This window comes from Bacillus rossius, chromosome 6, assembly GCF_032445375.1.
Source record: "Bacillus rossius redtenbacheri isolate Brsri chromosome 6, Brsri_v3, whole genome shotgun sequence".
Lineage (NCBI taxonomy): Eukaryota > Metazoa > Arthropoda > Insecta > Phasmatodea > Bacillidae > Bacillus > Bacillus rossius.
This window is the reverse complement of record NC_086334.1, coordinates 14,363,913-14,387,273: the sequence shown is the minus strand read 5'-3', so window position 1 is coordinate 14,387,273 and position 23,361 is coordinate 14,363,913. Positions and strand designations below refer to the sequence as shown.

The 23,361-nt window shown below is 36.6% G+C and overlaps 1 protein-coding gene across 1 annotated transcript; it reads right to left on the bottom strand.

Moving 5' to 3' along the window:
• Positions 1-6,705: 6,705 nt before the first annotated feature.
• Positions 6,706-23,315, bottom strand: LOC134532673 (uncharacterized). Its single transcript, XM_063369366.1, has 12 exons — positions 22,968-23,315; positions 22,264-22,352; positions 21,252-21,416; positions 19,734-19,866; positions 18,166-18,316; positions 17,031-17,173; positions 16,002-16,189; positions 13,760-14,012; positions 11,890-12,003; positions 11,110-11,402; positions 8,732-8,801; positions 6,706-7,048 (listed from the first exon to the last, which is right to left on the bottom strand). Exons 2-12 carry the CDS (start codon positions 22,345-22,347, stop codon positions 6,933-6,935), a joined length of 1,710 nt encoding a protein of 569 aa, XP_063225436.1. The 5' UTR covers positions 22,348-22,352; positions 22,968-23,315; the 3' UTR covers positions 6,706-6,932.
• Between the last annotated feature and the right edge of the window lie 46 nt (positions 23,316-23,361).

The window sequence follows — 23,361 nt, the reverse complement described above, 5'->3', positions numbered from 1 at the left end:
ACGTGATGTCCCGTTCGAGAGGAGCAAGACCCGAAAATTACCGTGCAAACGAAGGCGAAAATCCAGTCCGCAAAAGAACTCCGCGACTCGTTGACGCCGTCCCCGTTGCCTAATCTGAATTTACGTAAATTTAAGCTGGTAAGTTAATTTTGAATCTCAAGGGGGGGTTCCTGGCCTCGTGGCGGTAGGCAGGGATGCGGCGACAAAGGACTCCCCGGGCTGTTATGGCCTCCCAGGACGCCTTATTAATGAAACACACGAGTTCCTTTGGTGATTTATTGCGGAGTACACTCTACAGGTCACACGTTCACGTGACTGGCCGCTTCACCGTCGACCTAAGCTCCGCGCACCTGGACCTGCTAGGGTCACTGCGAGAGTATACGGACGTGGCGTGACGAGTGAGGACGAACGGTCCCACGACTTAATTAAGGGAACACATGACACTAAATTACTGTGGTTAGTCCGCACAAGAGAATGATTGGCTTATTAAAACACGTTACACTAAGTTACTGCGATTAGTCCCGCACAGGAGAATAAGCCACTTATTAAAACACGTTACACTGAATTACTGCGATTGGTCCGCACAGGAGAATAAGTTACTTACTAAAACACGTTACACTGAATTACTGCGATTAGTCCCGCACAGGAGAATATGCATGAGCGGATAGTCCGCGGGGGTGGCGATGGCCACGTTAAGCTGGGTACGGACACGGTGGAATCTGGAGCGATATCACACACGTGGCCGTGGCACGTCCCAGGTGAATACTCGTCCGAAAGTTTTGGTCGCGTTCGGCGCAGTGCCGCCCTGCGTGGGCAAAGAACTATGTCCCGTGGTGGGACGTGAAAGCGTGAGGCGCAGGTGCCACGACGGGCCACCTAATTGCATACGTAAAATATAAAAATCCCTGATGGGATACACATGTTATTAAAAGACCGCGCGTGACTGCTAACGGCCGATTTGGGCCGACCGGGGAGCTAATATAAAACGTTTGGACTATATTTACCTATTGTAGTTATATGGCGTTGGTGCAAAAATTGAAGGCTCCCCGTGCGTGGGCTGCCGGCCCGGGCGAGTGCTGGATGGCGACTGACTAACCTCCCTGGCCGCCGTGGCCAGGGAGGGGGGAAATTCCGCGGGAAAACTGCGGAGCGCGGGAAGGTGACTTCGGCCAGTTTTGTGAATTATACCCTTTTAACATATGATCATTTAATTAACATTAATTATTGAATGGTTTAGATTTCTTAGTTTTTGTTTATATTATAAAATGCTTGAGAAACAATACCCTTGCGCAGTGCCACACCCGGCCGGGCGCTTTGCACACGTAGGAGGCCGTGACTGACGTCACGCCGTTCGGGGCACTGCACTACGTTGCGCGCGCGGGCGCGTTCGGGGCGCGGCACTTATCAGGTGTTGAGGACACATAACGGCCTGTGCTCTCAGAGGGAGCACTGACGGCGAAAACTACCGGAGAAAACACGCACGCGAGAGAAGTGACTGACTGCATGCCGTGACTGAATGATACGATGACACACCTAAATGACCACACGACTATGACAGAGGAATCACTTCCTCTCGGCAATGCATGAACTGCAGCGAGACACCGCGCCCGTCCTCACCGTCTCGGAGAGCTCTCGTAGACACGTCTGTCGCCTCCTGAGTCCAGCTGCTGACTGCCTCCCTCCCCGCCTCGCGCGACCCAGCGCCCGCGTCCCACCCCTCCTCGCGAGCCCGCGGAACACGCTGATTGGTCACAGGCGGAAGCCACGGCCTTGGCGCCCGGTGAACACGTGAGAACTTATTCTACATAACATTTCATACAATATAATAAACTATTTACAATAAAGAAAACACGACCCTTCAAATAATAATATAAACAATTTACAAATAAGAATGTTTCTTGTGTATTTTACATTGAACTTCCCCTAGCGCGCGAATCTCCCCCCTGCCATAGTCGCACTGCACATCGGCGCACACGCAACACTGGGCAGGAGAAGGCGTTGGCGCGGCATAACGGGCTGTGAGAGCTAGGTCGACACCTGGGTCAACGTCACAGTAAACTGTTGGTCTCAAACTAGCACAGGGTAAAAATATTTTTAAATCTACAAGCTGACCTGCGGCTAAGGTTAATATTATAAAAAAATACACAGGGCTCATAATGTGATACAGCTGTATAACATCACAGTTATGATTCAAATCTACCTTTGACCAGCTTAGTTGTATGAAAAATATCTACTTGTTATTGTGCATTTTACGAAGGTATTATAATAAAATGAAAACTCACCGAAAAATTTCAGTTTTATTACAACAGATGTGCAATCCAATTATTTTCTATCACATAAATATACACTATTCAACTTAACCATCCTTTTATTTTTATATACTAGTTACATTTTTATTCACTAGATAGAACTAATTGTTTGTTTGTTTAGTTCATAGTTTTAAATCTATTTTCATAATTTTTAATTATAAATTGTTTAAATTTTTATTACTAAATACTTTTTTTTTTTGTAATTTTTGAAGCTGAGAATAGTTTATTGAAAGATAAAAATACGTCAAGTTAAGAGAGGTGACTCTTTTGCACTTAAAAAAGAATGATTTAGTAAATGTATTTTGCTCTTCCACCCTATTAATTAACCCTGCGTTATATAATTTATTACCCTGCATTTATACGTACCTATATTAATAAAATTTAATTTTTCAGGAAAAATAGTGCAATTTCAGAACTACTGGAGATATCCAAGTGGATCTGCTTACAAAAAGTACATATTTAAGAGTTCTCAGAGGACCGAAAAGTACTTTTGATTTTGGATTGTTTTAAAACTGTATTTGTAGAAGAGTTAAAATTGCTCAAACGCATGTTTTCAGAGTAATTTTTATGCGTAAAACAACCAGTACAGATTCTTGAAAGCACTTACGGGACTTGCATTACACCTTTATCTTCATTTCTCGGCCATATGTTATGGTCACCGCTCAAATTTCAGTTATCCTGTGACGACGAGAAGACTGTGTGCCAGTCCACAGCCTTGCATTTAGAAGCGACACTACGCTAGAAGCACCAGCGAGTGTCGTACTTATCATCCCGTCTCACTCACACACACACACACACCTCAGATGAGGCAGGCCCCTTAATCGGCAGGACTTCTGTATACGTGTTGCTGTAGTTTTTACCAAATTAACAATGAACATAGGTATTAGTTTGAAAACTGACGTCCCACAAACATGAGTACAACCATGTTCGATTAGGAGTGTAAAAGAAAAGTATTTTAAGGGAAAGTGAATAAGTGAAATATTTCCCAAGACATCTAAAATATCCTGTACCCAGGGGCGCAACCGGGGAGGGGGCAAGGGTATGTTGCCCCCCCTCTGAAACATTGAAGTGGGGGCAAACGGGGGCAAAGAAAGTGCTGTGTAATCAATTTTTAGATAATAAAACTGCTTAAATAGCACCATTTTCCACCTTGAAATACAAATTTTCCCGGGGGAGTACCCCGACCCCCCGCTTCAATAAGGGGGATCGATGATTCTTTATAAAAAGGTATATTGCCCCCCCTTTGGAAATTTAGTTGTTGCGCCCCTGCCTGTACCCACTTATACTTTGGATTTAGTTGCCACTGCTGATATTACATGTCCTTAGTCAAATATTGTAAACAGAAAATCTGTGCATTAAAAATGCAAGGGCACTTAAGATTTCTGCAACAATCGACCAGGCAGACTGTCCAGAATATTTCTATGAAAGAAAACTCCGCAACTCAGCAAGCAGAAAAACTTTTCACTCTTTTGCAAATTACTTTTTTGGCACACTCATTAAATTATAGTTGGTGTCGCAGCACAAAGTGTGAAATGTAGAAAATACTTTAAATTTGAAGCCAAAGACAATTTATCAAAGAAAATATCATATAATATAGGTGTATGTTGTGGTCTGATAGTTCATGGCTTTGTGGAAGCCCAGATGGTATAATTGGTGAAGGCAGGGCTGAAAGCTCATTTAAAGTTACCTAAGTATCTAATTTTATGCAGAAATAAGTGCATACTAGAAGCAGTAGTAAACATCAATTGTAATATTTATATCCAGACAAAAGGGAAATTTTGAATTGAAGATTAATACTATGTCTTAAACCCAGGGTCAGATAGTACTAATGGTATTGGTATATGTGATTTGTATTTTTACAGTAGTATGCACAACATTAGAAAAGGACCTAACATATATTAAGAATTAATTGCATTGATGAAATAGAAACAATTATAAAAAATGCCATTCATCACAGATTGTATGTCACTTGTATTTACGTATAGGTACTTTTTTTTTTTTTTTTCATTTTTAAGTTGTTGGCCTCCACTTGAAAATATGAAATGTACCAACCACTGTTGTCAATGTACGCTGTGCGTTAATGATAGGATTAAATTGATCATAAATAGATGTTAAGAAACATTTGAATTGTAGCATGCGTATGTTGTTTTGAACACTATTCAATGGAGCACTTTCAAACAAATTGCACTGCCAATATGGTTGCCATTCTGGTGTATATTGAAATGAATCCACAGCAATAGACTATCAACACACAATGTAGTTTTCCTTCATTACATTTTTTTTTTTATTATTTAATTTCATATATAAATCAAAAATAATTTTAATTTGCACACTATTAAATTAAAGTGTTGGTTATATTCATAGTTTTTTGATGGGCACCTTACAACGAACTAGTGATCTTTACAGCAAGTCTAAAATGCATCTTTAGCCTGAACATGATTACATTAGGTAGTTTAAGTAAATAAAATTGATGCAGCGAAAACCAGAGTTTGCTACGATGCATAGAATGCCTGTACAGTAATCATAATTAAAAGTCCGCCGTTAGTCACCATGACCAACACTATCAAAATGTTTCGTGTGATCGTGTGTGGACCATACGTGGCAAGTGTGTGACATTTGACACTCTTGCCACCTTTGTTTAGTGGTTTGATTCTTCACAATGTAACGACATCTCTTGTACATCATTGCACAAGCATGTCTGGACAAGGTCCTAAATTTTCCAAACCCCCTTCAGTCCTAAAAAATGTGTGCACTCAATACAGTCACATTAAAAAAATAATAATAAAATGACTAAAAATTTTTATTAACTTTTATCCAATGTACATGTGCTGATATTGGTTTTAACCTCTTAGCAACCTCTTAGCAACCTCTTTTGCCATCCCTTGCAACGACCTATCCTCCACAACCGTCATTCAAGCACTAAATCAGATCTTTACACTCTTCGGATATCCTTCATACATTCACACAGACAGAGGCACATCCTTTATATACAGAGAACTTCAATCATTCCTACATTCCAATGGAGTTGCTACTAGTCGTACTACACCATACAATTCGTGTGGAAATGGCCAAGTAGAACGTTACAATGGGATAATATGGAGAACTGTATCGCTGGCGCTGAAAACGAAGGGACTCGTGATAACGCAGTGGGAGAAGGTGTTACCTGAAGCGTTGCACTCCATCCGCACACTGCTCTGTACTGCTACTAACGCTACACCCCACGAACGTATGTTCTACCATAAGAGAAGGGCCAGTTCTGGAGTTACTCTTCCTTCGTGGCTTACTACACCAGGGAAAATTCTAATGAAGAATCACGTCCGTCAGAGTAAATATGACCCCCTGGTGCAAGAAGTAACTCTGCTTGAGGCGAACCCTGACTATGCTCTGGTTCAACTTCCAGATGGTAAGGAGACAACAGTCAACCTCAGGCATCTTGCTCCTGCAGGGGATATTGTCAACAATGAACCTAACTTAGAAGACGTGAATTTTCCAAACCTCGCTGATGATCCTAATCAACACACTGAAGCATCTGAAGACACCCAGCTGAACCTCACTCCAGAAGATTCACCTGAGAAGAACATGAATGATCAAGACCTACCTCAAGTGAACCCAATTCCGACTCCACCCAGATCTCAACCTCCACTCCGGAGATCTTCCCGCACCACTAGACCTTCTGAATATCTCAAGGACCATGTCCTTAAATGAAGAGGGGGCGAATGTGATGATATTGGTTTTAACCTCTTAGCAACCTCTTTGCAATAACATTGTTTAACCTTCAATATTACCTCTTATTCAAATCTATGTATTAATTCATGTAAATATCTAAGTCATGTTTTGTGCTTAATAAAGCCTTAGTTTCTGAAGATAAGGTTTATTATGTCAGTACATAATAATTATTGACATACCATCTTCAAACAATGGCGTCAAATACGAATACATAGATAATTGTTTACAAAAATTTCAATATTCTTAACTCAACATTTTTTTTTTTTAAAGACATGCTCTAAGCATCTTTATGCTGTATAACAGCATCACGAATACAATTCTATACTGATATGAACACCATTTGGTTGTCAAAATTCATTAGTTGAAATAGCAGTGGAAAGGTTTATCAACATATGGTAAGTAGTAGTTGGCAGACCTACAAACATATTTGGTTGGTTCCAGATAAGTGGCTTATAATTATGTCAGTGTCTTGTTAGTGATATATAAAAATTGTAACTGCACACAAAAATTAAAACTTGTTTTCAGATGAAATTGAATTGAATGTTTATGTACTCATGGTCTATGCAATAAGATTACATGTGAAACTTGACATGAAATACCTCTTTGAAAGTGAAAAAAAAATGTGATTAGCAGTATCAGATAGCATCAACATCCAATAATTTCAGCACAGTTGGATTGCAACATTTTTTTACCAACTTTTATTATAACTTATATACTTTACATACACATATTATTTTCAAGAACAAAATTAACAAACCAAGTTAAAATAAACAAATCATTTTTAATCGTGTTTACCAATGACATAATGAGCAATATTACAAGTACAGAACTCACAAAAAAATGTCACCATCCACACAAAATAATATTTAACAAGTGTAACAGTTATTTCCACTTATTCTAAAAATCCAGCCTGTCAGAGTCTTCACTGCTACCAGAGAGATTGAGCAATGGCATGCTGATTTGCGACAAATGAACAATACTTCCATCGGAAGCATCTGAAGTATCTGGATATTCTGGAACAATCAGTTAAAATGAATCACAACAGCTATATCAGAAATAATTAAAGTATATAATAGCTAAGGACAAGATTATATGGAAAATTGTAATAAAACCACAACAACACTGCAAAGCACCTCAAAACACCATATAACACCAAAATACAAGTTAATACATATTTCATATAGCACCAAAATGTAATGATGACAAACATGAAAACAATCAGCAATTTAACAATTCTTAAATCAAATTACAATATTTTGTATTTTAGTATGGTAAATTCATTGGATGTAATTTACTTAGCATGAATTTTGTACCAAGATATATAAACTAAACATGTGGAAAAAAAAAAAAAAAAAAAAAAAACCATTGATCTTGCATTTTTTTTATTAATAATGTTCATACATTAATGATGGCATATTTTTCAAACCCATAATTTTACAATATATACCTGTATTTTTCTGATCTATAAATGCTTGTTACTAATGGTTTTTGTTATAAAAGTTAATCACGACTGTCAGTAAAAATGAGACTATTTTGGAGAAATAAGTAGGTACTAAAAATTTTTATTGAGAAATTAAGATCAACATTACACATACATTTTTATGTGTAAAAAATAATCTGATGATTTAAAATTTTTAATAACTTATTTTTATGTACAAAATCTGTTGGAACAACCAAACTATTTTCCAACTTAAAATTTGATTAGTATAAGTAACTGCATTGCCAGATTTTTTATTTTCTTTCATTTTACACCATTCAATTATGGTTATATATATATTTTTTTTTGTATTTCTTGCAAAGTGTGAAAAAAGTTTCACTGTATAATACATTTAATCAAATATGTACATTTGTAAATAATTTTATACTTGATTCAGAATTGGATTTTAAAAAATTAGTCTAGGCCTACTGATTAGTGTAAAGTTCTTAAAAAAAAATCTGATACATATCGATTACATCAGTCACAGTTTGCAGGAGATTTGGGAATAAGGGGGGAATAAAGGGGATATATCCCCCCCCCACTTTTTTTATGGTAAAAAATATGAAAAATTAGACAAAATATCAGTGAAGACAGCATGTTACTGTGTGAGAAGCATGTCTCCAATTGTAGGTCCATATGTCATTGTGCGTCTACAGTAATGCAAGTTTTAGAATACACATGTTACAAGTTTAAACTTTTCTCCATTTTTTTATTTCCCCCTTTCCAAAAAAAATTCCTATATCTGCCACTTTGCCTAAACGTGTGCCAGATCAAGTGAAACTGATGAGAGTTTGTGCCAACAGTATTGTAAGAGTTACATATCTGCTTAACCAAGTTAACAAAATCCATAAAAGATCATTTCAGAATGTTTACGGTAGGTCTTGATTAATCTTCAATGAAATAAAGCCCATAAATCCACAAACAATGGAATTTTCTCACACTTAAAATTATCAGAAATCTCCAAAATAGTTTCATTTTGACTGACACAGACATGATTTACTTTTATAACAAAACCATTAGTAATAAGCATTTCTAGAACAGAACTACTCAGAAAAATACAGGTACATAACATATATTGTAAAATAATGTGTTTGAAAAATACACCATCATTAATGTAAATATTTATTGTGAGTTCACAGATTCTTACATTCGTGTCTCAGAAGTGATTATTTTCCCCCCCAAAAGTTGTTTGCAAAACATATGCTATTTTGCTACTTACTATGTGGAGGAGTAGTAGTGTAAGCATCTAGACAGTCTGCATCAGATGGTGTCAAAACTTTTCGTACTTCCTGCAAGAGCAAAACAAAAAACAACAGTAATAATAATTGTCGAAATGTATCAACTGATAAAATAAAAACATTTAAAAGTAGAATGTGTTGATGCTGTTGTCTTTACATTACATACATGTTTGTGCTGCTTGTGAATCTCAGAGCCAACAGACATTAAAAATTTAGAATCCTTACCAGGCTCGAAAGTGGGAGAAGTATGATATGACATCTGCCAACTGAATTAAAATATTGAAGGATTCTAGAGACCTTTTAATGTTTGTTTGTATTGGTTTGTGTTTGTGTGTGTGTGTGTGTGTGTGAACCGCGGACATGGGCACCTGGATCCGGCTTGTGACTCCGTCTCTGGGTTGTGACATAGCCCACGTGGGTACTACTAGGCTTGATCCTCCCTATAATGTGTACAAAGCCTACCCTACCGACCCGCCGAGCGGTGGGCATGCTCTCGCACTGCCGAATGATGGTCGTCCGTTAGCTCTTAGGGCGTCCCACATGCCCCGGTCCCCTCTGCAAGATGCACACGTGATCGCACCATCAAGTACTTGCAGTTCTGGGTTTTATTTTAGTCGAGACATACACAAGCGAACACAGTTATGAAAATAAACTTCATGTAATAAGCTGCAAAAAAAGATGCCAACGGCAATTCAGCCGGTTTAGGGGCGAACCAGGACACAGTGTGGCCTGGCCTAGTGATTAAGTTTGTTTGATTTAAAACGATTTTAATGACTGCGTATGCTAAAGATCAGTTGAAGTAGAACGGTGAAGTCGACAAGGTGCGTAGGATGCGTAATAACCCCGGGCAGCGGATGAGAGAGATGCTGACGTGTCGTGTCTCGAACTCTCGTGGAGGCCGGCGTCGTCGCTGATACACCCGTGGCGTTCTTCTCGAAGGGATGTGAGCAGCTGTGACGTGTCACGTCATCCTAGGCCGCTAAAGGTGACAATAGCCAGAAGCGGGATGGTGTGTGGCGAGCGCAGGGGGTGGGTAGCGAGGACCCTTGTATCTGGCCAGGTACACATGGCATGGCTTACACCAATGGACGGTGCGTGACGTGGCCACCAGCCGCACTGAACCTGACGCTTATTGCTGTCTTGTCTCTCGCGTTCATAACAATACAAAGAAGAAATTCATAACCTCCTTAGTATGCATACCGACAAAGCAGTTCAATTTGTTTGTAAATGTTATAATTTTATCCAATCTGAAATAATTTTTTACAATACAAACCATTATTGTTAGGGGTTGAAAAAACCTGGGGTTGGAACAACAAAATAATTAAAACTACACCATGTACACTATAGAATCCATTTTTTTTTTTAAACTTTCTAAATATTGTCTAAAACTTTTAAGATAAATTTTTATGTAACCAACAATTACTGAAAAGGGGGGTTGGGGGATACCAAGGGTTAAAAGAAAAAAAAATACTTTCTTAAAAGATAGATACCATTGATACATTATAATTTATTGTATAAATCATACACTATACCTAAAACTTTGGCTGAAACAATTTTTGCTATACAAATTATTACCGTAAAAACAGGGGTTGAAATATTAAAAAATTCAAAACTTCCTAGTATCAAAATCGTTTGATTTTATTTTAAACCATCTTAATATTATCTTACAAATTGATCCAAAGCAAATTTTTTATAAAACCACATTAATAGTGTAAAGGATGAAAAATAGTGTTTGAAGGTCAAAAAAACTGAATAACTACCTTAGTTGGTTTAATATGAAATTTGTTGTAAGCTATCAATACTGGATGCATTGAGTTAAAATGTTAAAAACATACACAATATTTTTACTGCATGGAAAATGAAAAATGATTAATCAATCATTTTGTAATATTGGAGAACATAAATATGTTATTTACACAAAGTTCTTAAAATGTTCCACACAAAATAGGTACTTCGAAATCTAAGCCTGTAGGCTGTGCCAAAAGGAATTTTTTTATTACTTTTCTTTACTGTACATATATGTATTTTTTATGTTCACAATATAAATTTTATTTAGATGGGTTCAAATGGTTAAAATATGAGAAGAGAAGGGGGGGGGGGGTGTAATAAAAGTTAAATTACTCTTTGATCTAACTGTTGTAAGATTACTTCTTGAGCCAACTATGACCGACCATACATCCCTTCCCCAATGTTTTTTTTAACGTCTCGCATCAAGCTGTAGTCGACTGAAGCTGAGCTGCTCCAATGTCTACGCCCCTATATTTTACATGTGTTGTGAAAATATCTTCCGCCATTTTTGGTTATGTACTATTGTCAAACATAAAGAATGTAGTGTTTCTGCCTCATAGCATTCACTTGCCTTTTCAAGACTCTTGGACATTTTGACTTCTGGAAAGCTATCATTCCCACTTTCGACTCTGAGCGGAGAATCTGGCGAGAAGATGGCATGTCTGACTCTTTCATGCGCTCTAAGGCTCAACTGTGCCTGCGGTTTCTTTATCGTGGAGAACGGGAGCCTCTCATCCAGATCCCCCGCCCGGCTGGACATTGGCAGCTTGAAGTCCTCGCTTCTTCCTGCAGTGGTATCTTTGGACTTGAAGAAGTACATGTAGTTAGGTGAAGCACACTGCACGTCTGGCCGTCCGAACCAATCTGAAACAATTTATACAGTCGAAATGATTTGAATTGCAAAACGAACTCCACAACAGCCTGTTCATCTTCCATGGAAAACATAGGTAAAGAACACATTTACTGTCTACAATTAGAAAGCTAATAATAAATTAGGTACTCATCAAAGACCTAAATTAACATATTTGCAGTGATATTCTTGGGATAGCTATCTGACAAGACCAAAGTACAAAGGTACAACATATTATGAAATGTAACATAAACATAACTCTTCGGTACAATATAAATGCAACTAGCACACATCTATTTATAAAAGTAACTTTCACAAATTGCATTGTATAGATCACTAAGAGATATTTCTTTGGAAATATTCATCAGGATTATTAGAGCTAATTAAGATTCATCAACTTTCTTATCCAAGAGAATTTTCAAGCATTTGATTTATAAAAGTGGTCAAACTTGCAATTACCTAGGTACATGCATCAGCACTCGCATCAAATTTTATCATTACCTTTCTTGAATTTGGTCTGTACATGTTCCATTTTTTTTCTTGGAGATAGTTTAAGATTTGATGTTGGTAGACAGGCAAGCTCGCTCACAGTTTTGCATAGTTCAAAATATGGCTCTGTAAAGACAAAAATATTTTGCATTATAAACATGATAAAATTTCGCTTATTTTTCCCTAATGCAGTAAGTCATCTCAATAGGGATTATTTTTAAAATTCATATGTTTACTAATTTATAAATATTGTATTTTAATAGCGATTTTCAAAATAATTCAAGAATTCTATAGCTTTATTTTTATAATTTAATAAATTTTCCACATCAGCAAAAATTTACTGTATTATCCCGACGGAACTCGTAGAGATGTCTACACGATTACTATAGCAAGTAAAAATTTGGTTTCAACTACAGCAATGTGCCTTGCAATGCTGTGTATCACACCTGTGTTATAATGATTTGTTTTTGTATTTAAACCAGTCAATGTCGTTAAAGACACACGCACAATGTAATGCATGGAAGATGGGGAGTAATATGACATGGGTCCATGGCGAGTAACTGTCTCGGTATTTCCCTGAAAAAGTTAAAAAATAAATAAATAAACATATAATACAAAAATGAAGTTGACTGTACCTAGATTTGAATTCTGGACCTTGCGCATAAAAGCCAAACGTTTTATCATAAGTATGAAACTGAGTCGGATTACTATTTAAGGATTTACAATTGTGTGTGTGTGTGTGTGTGTAAAAGAGGGCGGGGGGGGATGCAAAATGAGGGAACGAGTCCCAAGTGTAAACATAATTAAGATGAAGTGTAATACAGTGGTACAACTGCTACATTTGAGTAAATTACATTTAAACAAGGGTAACCCTGGTATAACACACTGCATGGGGTACAATATGTAGCACATCCCTAAGTTGCAACTTTGAACTATTTTAGACTAATACATTACACAGCAGTCAGAAGCAGTTTTAATACAAGATTGTACGACAAACAAAATTTTATCAAAATTGAACGTGGATAATAATAATAATTATTCTTTGACAGTAATACAAGAGGAAAAAAATGTGAGCAAATCTTTCAGAACCTGCTAGTGATATATAACATCTACCTTTGGCATATTCATATTTTCTCATATCGCAAATACACTTATAATACGTAAATCTGGCACAAAATATAACATAGAATAGTTTAAATAAATGCAGAGCATTATTATATACGCAAAATTACATTTCTGGACGCAAATAACACATAGTTTCCGCACCCCGCTAGAATTAGTTGTCGGAGCAGCTACGTCGACTATTGAATCACTTGAATAGCAGACCAAAATTTTTCAACTATACAATGAAACTGCCCCAATAAAGGTGAAAAAGATTTGAAAGAATATTAAACTGCTGCTTTGGATCAGATATTTGACAAGGAATTTCAATAAAAAACTGCCCTTCTTGGTAAAATTCATTAACAATTAATTAAGGCTATAGTATAACATATCCCTTTGTCTTTATGAACTTTGGTGTGCAGATGCAAATCCCATAGGTTACGCATCTGCTTACATTCATTAAAATGTTAATACTATTAAGTTTCCTTTTGTCTTTGGTTTACGCTATTCTCCACAGATGGCAGCATGCGAATCCCGTAGGTTACGCATCTGCTTACATTCATTAAAATGTTAATACTATTAAGTTTCCTTTTGTCTTTGGTTTACGCTATTCTCCACAGATGGCAGCACCGAGATTGTTACACATTTCCGTTCCATCACTTCCATCTTATAGATGAAATTACTCCCACCAAATGCCATGTACTGAGACCTAATATGAAACACATAATAACAACAACAACAATAATAGTAGTAGTGAAGCAGCACCACGCTGTAGAGTTACCTTGCACAGACGCTTCCTCTCGCCATCGCAGAGAGGGGACCATCATCGCCCAATACTTATCCCTGTACACTTCCGCAACATGTTCAAGCTGTGTCCTGCATGCCGCAACCTCTTGGGCATGAACCTCCAGAAGTGACAACGCTTCTACTTCGTGTTCTTCATAAAGCGTTTTGAAGCATGCCATGTCTTTAAGGAATATTTCTAATTTCTCTGAAAGGTGTTCCAGAATTTTCTTCAGAGAAAATTCGTCATTCTGAAAGAAAAAAGAAAGAATCGCAAATGAAATTACAACAGTGCTTACACATCGTACATTTTGGCTAGGCTACTCTTTCACAGGAGCTTGCTATGGGAAATGCTGACAAATACAAGAAATGCTATTAAAAAATGCCACGTGACATGCGTGAGTAAGTATTACAATGACAACACTGCCATAAGTAACTCCAAAACCACGCATAAAATTTATGGACATTTGTCACAACTCACCGTACTCCGGAAACATGTGTATTATTCTTGAGTGTCATTGCTAAGAGGTTTATAACAAACTGCACACTTCACACATAATACAACATGCAAGTACCACTAGGAAACTAATGCATTATCTTATCTAAGGACTTCAGTTGAGTCACAGATACTTCACAGATTATCAGGAGGCTGGAAATACAGTGACTGTGGTGTACTCTCATGGGGGCAGTGTCAAGACACTAGATATGGGATTGAGTGTCTATGAACATTTTATGAATACATTTCAGGACCTTTTAAGCAAACTTAAAGCAATAAACGAATATGTACTTCTACTAACAGAAACGTGTAGATTTTTTTATGTTAGACACTTATAAACCTTTTCACTCCAACTATTTATTTTTAATGTGACTAAAAAATTAATGTGTGGCATAAAAAAAATGCAAGTTAGCAAAAGGCCTTTTCATTTGACTTCCAGCACAGTTACTGTTTATTTTCTGACTTTTTCATTACTTTCATGACCTGTAGTCACCACAATGCATTATTTAGGCTAAAAACAACGATATTGTCGAACAGGAAATAATCAGCTGCGAGTCCTCTAACTTTCATGACAACTGAGCTGCCGTAAGCAGAAACGACCAGCAAGCATTTTGAATTAATATACAGCTATTATCTCAATGAGTTGTTTTAAAAGCTGAAGGCAACAATGTGAGACACCTGTTTGTCTTCCCCGGAGCTGGCCCCTCTACTGTGGAGCTCCCTTCCTCTGGAAGGGGGCGAGGGGTCAGGACGCTCGTTGGGGTCTCAATGGCCACTTCGCCACACCGAAGCGTGGGTGGCGTGACCAGTCTCTTTCAGGGATGTAAATGTGGCAGGAGTTCCTCGCCACAGTATGCACAAAGTTCCAGTCGATAAATGATTTTTCGAGGCAATTTCCAGTGCAAGGCTGTTTATTATACCTGATACAAATCACAGATCTGGCCCCCTGGACACACATTGACGGCTACCCCTGTAGTACCAACTGTTAATGGACACATAACTGACAGGAGGTCTCTGTAGACAGACCGGTTGACACTTCCAGAAATGTACGGTCAGAACCTTTACCTTTTAAGATGACGCTCATAGATAGACGTTATAATTTGAGACTGGCAGGCTCTCGCAGCTGAAATTTTCCAGTCTTGAGTGCAGGCATTCCGATGGGTAGTGATAAAAACGAACAGAGGCACAGAGCATGGAAGTGATAAAGTGAGTCTGCGGTCAGATTGCTAATGGTAATCACAGCTTCAGCACCCTCATTTATCGCATATCTGGGAGGAGAGTAATCAATGGGAAGCATGAGCAGTGCTGATTGGTAGTGCATGTTGAGTGTGTGGGGAAGGGAGGGGAAGAGTCACTGCCTCTCCCCCCACGAGAGTCTTGGTGGTTCAAGGTTACGCAGCATGTATTGGGATGGTGACCATGCTGCTGCCCGCACAAATAGAAATGGGCGGCCGATACCGCAGCCGTGGGAAGAGGGGGGGGGAGGGAGCCGAGGAGGGGGCGATGTAGATGAGAGAATTGACGTCTGTCAATAGTTGCATACTTGATACACGTCAAAATGTAATTAAGAAATACATATGTACAGGTTGGGTAAAATATCAGCAGAGTTCTCAGCTACAATTTTCAACTAAATAAATCTCTAATGGATAACGACTTTACGTAAGCATTAAAAATTCACCCTTAACACAGACAAAACAATTTGAGCAAAGTGTATTTACAAAAACATTCAATTGCCATGGTTTACCTTAAATCTATTCATGTGTGGAAACTTCTGGAGTAGCCCATCCCCACAAAGGTACACAGGGGTAACTTTTTGGCATTCGTGATACTCCAGTAACATCCGACAATCTTCAGCCAGTCCAGGGCATGACTCCAAATTGTTTAAGACTGCCTCGAACACCCTGAAACGCTCATCCAAGCTGGCTTGAATGCCTTAAAATGAAAATACAGAGTATTGTTAAAAATGGAACACTTCTATGTACATAAAGCCAAGCCAAAGTTGAATTAGCTACAAGATTTGCACCAAAATTGAAAACTTGTGACATTGACATTGCATACTCCTGACCTATGATAATATATTAACTAAATTTTAATATTTTGTTCATAATTAATTTATTATATTCATGTTTATTTTAATACACACAGGAATTTCAAGTATTTTGATTGTGCTAAAATAAAGATTATTAGTTTGAGTTTGATTTTAAAACAAGCTGAATGTAGTAGTTTTAACAATTATTCTTTCACTCTAATTAATTTAGTCACTTAAAATTAATGTGACTATTATTTACGTTTTTACAATTATGAAGCACTCTCAGGGCAGTAACACTAACATTCTAGAAGGTTGAAGGTTTGAAAAGAATGGATAAACAATAAAAAGACACAAGAAAATAGATTTTTATGTTCCTCCTCCACACCTCTCAATTTCCATACACAACATACAAATTGAGAGTTTGCTACCCGTAGCTGATTATCAAATGAGTACCCCCTGAAAAAGGTTATTTTAAAAAGGTTCCAAATTAGTACATTATTTTATTTATTATTTGTCACATGCCAACCAGCAGCTGAGGGCTTAAGTGGTGGGCAAGAGAGACAGAAATACACAAATGGTTGCTGTAAGTACATGGACGCCCCCGTATCTGTCGGCGCCAAGAGCGGAGAATCACCACCAGAGGTGCGAGCGCCACCCGAGGTACAAGCGCCACCCGAGGTGTGAGCGCCACCCGAGGTGAGAACGTCACCTGAGGTGCTGTTATGGAAATAAATAACTGCACACCTGCGATTTCAGGCTGTGTATTCAAGTCGGCCAGCTGAATCTTGAAGGTTCCATCAAGGTCCAGGCTGCCAACAGCATCCTTGAGGATTCCTCTAAGGACCTCTGTTTCTTGCTTGATACCATCAATTGTTGCACGCAAGTCCCTGACACACAGATGAATACATGAAAAAGCTTATGGCTAAATTCGTTACACTGTTATCCATTTTAATGGTACAATAGTACATTATGATTTTTGTACATACATTGATGCATAGTTAGAACGACCACTATAAATCCTTGCTGTTTTAAATTTATTAGTTTTAATAATTTATCATTATGATACTAACAACAACCTTACAACAAAAATTCTGGTATAAAAGAATGAAAATGGAAAATAGGTTCTAAAGTTTCTTACACTCTTACAATTAGATTGGGAGATTGATATATAAATACTTGTAATAATGAAGAAAAAATACTGATTGTACAGCCAAATACAGAGGAATTATAAATACATTGACTCTGCATCACATATAATATTTCACGTTCCTGTTACAGTTTTCCAGGTAGAGCGATACTAAAATTACTGTATGTATAAGCATTGTCAACTTAAATATAGAATCACATTTAAAAATGAATCCATAAAATAAAAAATGTTTTGCTCAAAAAATTCTTAACAATATTCCATAAGCATACGTTTTTTTTTTTTTTTTTTTACTTTCCGTTTATTGACATGTAAGGAAACTACCTAATATCTCAAATCTATTCATGATTTTCAGTGATTGGTCAAAACTCCTAAATTATAATCTTATTTAATATTTAAGAATCAAATTTCAACAGTACAAACTTTTGATTCTTTTATGTTTTTAAATACTTCCACAGTAGGTACCGAATAACTGATTTCACTTAGCACTAGAATTATCTTTAAATAACCTATGCCTAATAAAGCCTACAAGATGAAAATATAATTTATAACTTTTTTTTAGTAAAAAAAAAATTGTAATGATTACCTACATTTAGTTTGATAGAGTAACTAGTAAAAGTGCTGTAAATGACAAACACCTACCAACATACCTGTTAAAATGAATGTGAAGAGCTATTGAATGTATAAATTGTAAAATAAATGACATACACACTTGTTCAAAATTAAGTATGGTACCTTTTTTCATCCACAAACATTTTAACTAAAGCTTCTTTTTCTTGTACGCAGTTATCGACTGCTGCTTCATTTTCGACTGCCAGATGTTTGAAGTAGTTACATACAGTTCTTGGAACATGGTCCCCGGCTGGATATTTTTCCACTTCGATGTCTGTCAATGTAGAAGAGCTTAAGAGACCTCATACAACATAACACACTATTTAAGACACACAACAATCAACTTATATGGCCAGTCACATAAGCAAACAGGCTACTTGTTAGTATACTATAGCTGTCATGGTTTATGTGCCTCTTCCAGCCTAAAAAAAAAGTGACCATATAAAATGTTACAAGTTTACTTTGAACTGACATTATAAAGCTGCTTTGCCTAAAACTATAATGTCAGAGGAAGACATTTAAAAAGTGAGGTGGTCTTATATCTCAGAAGGGACAATTTCTATGAAGAAAAAAAACAAACATGAACACACCTTTGAACTTTACTAACAGAATTTATTGCAAAAAACAAAATGTTACTTCATCAAACAATTTTTTGTGCTAGCAAACACATATCCAAGAAAAAATTTTTATTCATGCAAAACTTATGCACACACAAACACACACGTACGCTTTACTTTAAGAAGTTAGGTGAGATCGCATTGTGCATGAATTACGAGAACGTAAAAAAAAAATAGTAAGGGCCCTAACCCAATGGCATGACCAGTTATGCATGATTTGCTGCACAGCCATTTGTTGAATTGGTTTACATGGTTTATCACTGCAGGGGAAGAGACGAGTGGAAAGGCTGGTGAGAATGTTCAAGGTGATCAAGGGGGAGAGGGGTTAGGGAAAGCTGCACAGAGGTGGGCACAGAGGGAGGAGAGACCACGCGTGGAAGGTACAGAGAAACGGAAAGAGCAGGAGTGGAATGAGCGTGAGGGGGGAGATATTGGCTGTGAAAGGTAAGAAGGTCTTGCAGAGGAAGCTCTAAGAAATGAGAGTGTAAAGTTATATAAGGGAGGGAGCGAGGAGATGGGGGAGGTGGGGAGGAAGACAAATAGACTGGTTTCCAACCAGGGCAAAAACTAATCTTGGTACCCCCTTGTTTTCAAACCAACCAAACTAAAACCTTTCCCGAAAACACCTCATATTGCCACCACATATTCCACTATTCTAAATATTTTTTTATTAATATTTATGATAAACAAATAGCTTTATTTGCAATTATATTCAACACAAGTAGGATAGTACATGGGGAAAAAAAAGTTTTTAAATAGGCGATTTGACGATATACATGTGTTTAGCTTTGAATACAAATACTTTAGTTCATCTGCCCCCCAACATTGTTTTTGTGTTATAACACTACAATATTCAAGTACCTAAATATCTATGATAAAAATTACTTTGCCAGTTTACCCTACCCCCCCCCTACCCCCCCCCAAGTTAGTAGTCTCTGGAGGAGAGGAATCCTCGCCATCTGGCATAAAACCAACTGCAGCTGTATACTTAAATTCAAAATTCAAATTGTACAATTCTCCCCGTTCTTGCTATGTATCACACACTGGAAGTTTTGCTGCAATAACCACTCATACCATGATTCTTTTGAAGAACAGCAATTAGCGCAATCATCGATAACTTCCACAACAAGCACGTGATATTTTCTCCGATTGGCTGAATCAAGTGTGATGGCAGAACATTAGGCAACGGGGGAGCTTCAGGGTACATCTGAAACAACACGGATGTCACTCACAGACAAATCAACTATCATGCACTCACAATCCTAACAATTTTTTTTATACAAATTTTAGGCCCACTTAAGGACCATGTACAATTAAATGTGTACTATAAAAGAAAACTCTACCATTAATAAAAAACCAATATACATACTTAGTAATCCCCAAAACTTCTTAAAAAGTGTAAAATAATATGTATGTCATGTATGCATTGTGTATATAAAATTTAATGAGTACTAACAATCTCCTTTTCTTTAAAACTTATAATTTGATAGTTTTTGTACAGTCAGCTGTCAAAGTCATGATTTTAACTCCTTATAAAACTGAAATATGTAATTAAAAAAAAAAATCATTGGCTGTTGCACACTATTGCTATTTTATTTTTATTTTGGAAAAATTATTATCTTTTTATAGTATTTGGACATAATGAAAGTTAAAAAAAGAGAATCATTTGAATACATAAATAATTTTATATTCATTAATTGTAAATAAATTATGTTAATTACTTTCGAACATTAATGCTTCAGTTATGAGTACCTTACTTAGGTTTTCCTTGATAATGTTTCACAATATACCAGCAAATTCTGAATGTAATTGGTACGAATCATATAAGAACTTATCTGAACGTTAACATACAAATTAGTAGTAAGAATAAAAAGACACTAACAGGTGATAGAGCAAAGAACAAAATTGAATACGTTCAAATTACTCTTTTTTTTGACTAACTCTTAGGAAGTACATTATTTTTTTATTAAATAATATTACATAACATCGGTCTGATAGTCGTTATCAAGATGCGCACTCACACAAAGAATTTTAGGCAACTCACAATATTTATATAATTTTAGCTCTTTAACTGTCACAGCATTTAAATACTGTAAATTCATTTTACAAAAGAGGGTGTCTACAAATACCTCAGATCTTCATTACCTCTGGCACCCTGCAATATTTTAAAATACAATTTTCTCAGATACAAATCTCAAATCACACAAAAAACCACATATCTATCCTTCGTGAAATTTAATCTAGGTCATAAGGGTCACAAATACAAAATATAAAAACAAGATATAAAAAACATTACTTTGGCGCTAAAACTTTCAATCGCAAGAGCTAATTTCCCAGCATTAACACTATAGTTATTTTTCCACATAAATACATACTAAGAGTACATCTTGGGGACAGTAGTAGGAAAACTCAGATCTATTAACTTTAGAACATGTCAAGTGTTGAATTTTTGAATTTAGTACATTTTCTTCAAAATTTTTCTTTTAATTGTGTTCCTACAACAAATCTTTCAAATACTAGAGATGGTATTTGAGGGTTCGACCTTCCCATCTCTTATTTTAAGATTTAAAACAAAAATAATATCATGGTTACCTCTGAAATTTCTGACAATAGCGTACATATACTCCCACGAAAACGGCGTTCTTCAGATTTTGAGATGTTTGCATTTGGCAGCTTTTCATATCCTTTTGGGTGGATAATTTCCAGCAAATATGACAACAAACACACAAAATCTTTTTTCTGCAAATTCAAAGTACCCTGAAACAAACAAATTAATAAAATACCAAAATCCTGCAACATTTTAACAAAAATTGAGAATACCGAATAAATTGTTTCAATATATTCTTTTAATATCTAGTTTGAATTCATGACACATTGTTTGGTTAATAGGGCATAAATAATTGCTTTCAAAAGTTTTTAAACATTGTCACAGTCTGATATTATCCAACTCTTGGGGGGGAAAAAAAAGTACTGCAACGAGGAGTATGATTTCTTAAGTAACAATTTTCCATTTCACATTTTGATAAGTTGATAAAAACAATTAACATCTACAATCTAGGATGGGGAATTAAAAAAAAAATTCTAATTTGAATGGCTGTAACCATTTTCTGTATTAGGTATATTCTAAAAGCGTACAGTATCTCAGGGCCCACCCACCTATGGGCACAAAAAAGTGCAAAAAGCATTCAATACTGAATACTAGTGAATCTGGGAAGATGAAAATAGTGTCTCATTTCTTGACTGCTTTCTCAAATTTTATGAATGAATAAAATAAAAAAATTAATGAAAATTATCCTTTTATAACATAAAAACATTTCAGCTATAATTGTTAAGAATATCATGGGCAGAGGGCACAGTGGACTGGGCCCCACTGAAATCAAAATAGTCCCTCACTAAGTGAGCTCACTTGCACTTGAAAAATTGGAACTGTGAAACGGGAATGACAAAAGTCATCCTGCGGGCTTCCCCTGGGTACACTGACAAAAGCTTATGGAATCTGTTCATGAACACACTAGCCTGTCTTATCCTCTAAGTATTACATTGTCACATGAAGTGGCGACACAAAGAAGGGAGGAAACGTAGAAGTGACACTGTCAGTACTAACCAAACTTAGAATGCGCCGAACAGCACGATCTGGAGGTTTTTCTTCAAACAGCTGCAGCAAATTGCTAAATGTTAATTTTTCCATTCTTACTGTAAAAAAAAAAAACATTATTGCATATTGCAAACTAATAAATTAAGACAATGAAGAAAACCCACATAGCAGTTTGGAACCTAAAAGTGTTCAATGGAATATTAACTAGTACAACAAATATAAGCCTAAAGTTTACTAGGCAGTAGGTATGTGAAATTTAAGCAAAATCTTTGCAGGTTAATCACATGGAAGAATGCTTTCCTCTGCTTCAAAGTCACGACTGTGCGAGTCAGCTGAGGGATGAGTAGGTAATGTTTGTTGATTTTATACACCAATAGCAAAAACCTGTACAAAAAGTGTTCTAATAACTTTTAGACTAGTAATTTGGCTACTGCAGAGTAGGTCAGGGCAAGGGGCGTATGCAAGGGAGGTGGGGAAAGATGATGTATATCCCACTCACCCCCAAAAATCCTAAAAAACTAGATTCCCACCATGAAAGAATTTTAAAGCAAACAGCAGGAAAAGTGGTTCTCATATAATTGTGGTAACTTACATACTAGTCCCCATTTATTAATGCATCTCATTATGTCAATCCAAGACAGTCTATTACCAGATATGAGTGGTTCATACTCTGCAAGTAATTTCGAAAAATCTCACTGGTCTTGCATACTCACCTGCACCTCACAAATAATCGTGAACTTATGGCGATGAGGATAAAATATATTAACCAAAACTAAAGTTCCTCTCTAGCAAGGAGTATATAAGAATATTCTCTTGAGATTCGTGTTGTCATTTGACTCGAGAATTGCCCGCGTTTTATTCTTGAATCTACATAATAACCAGTACTGCCAACATAAAAAATAAAACTTAATTAAATTAAATGTCCAATAATATTACTTCACTGTTGCTAATAGTAAAACGTTAATTACAATTTTAATTGACTTAAAATTAGAAATAATATCAAATATAGATCACAGTACTGAAATTTACTCTCATTTCGGAGCATGAAAACTTTTGTTGTTGGAATGTATTGCTGTAGTTGAACGAAAGATAGCGCGCACAGTCTCT

Bases quoted from the DNA above. Each gene is read 5' to 3' on its own strand.
- LOC134532673 (XM_063369366.1), bottom strand. From the start codon at position 22,347: ATGGAAAAATTAACATTTAGCAATTTGCTGCAGCTGTTTGAAGAAAAA. The intron at 21,417-22,263 runs GTTAGTACTGAC...TGTTTGTTTCAG, and splicing joins TTCGGCGCATTCTAAGTTTG to GGTACTTTGAATTTGCAGAA. The intron at 18,317-19,733 runs GTATGAGTGGTT...CTACATTGACAG, and splicing joins TGTTCTTCAAAAGAATCATG to ACATCGAAGTGGAAAAATAT.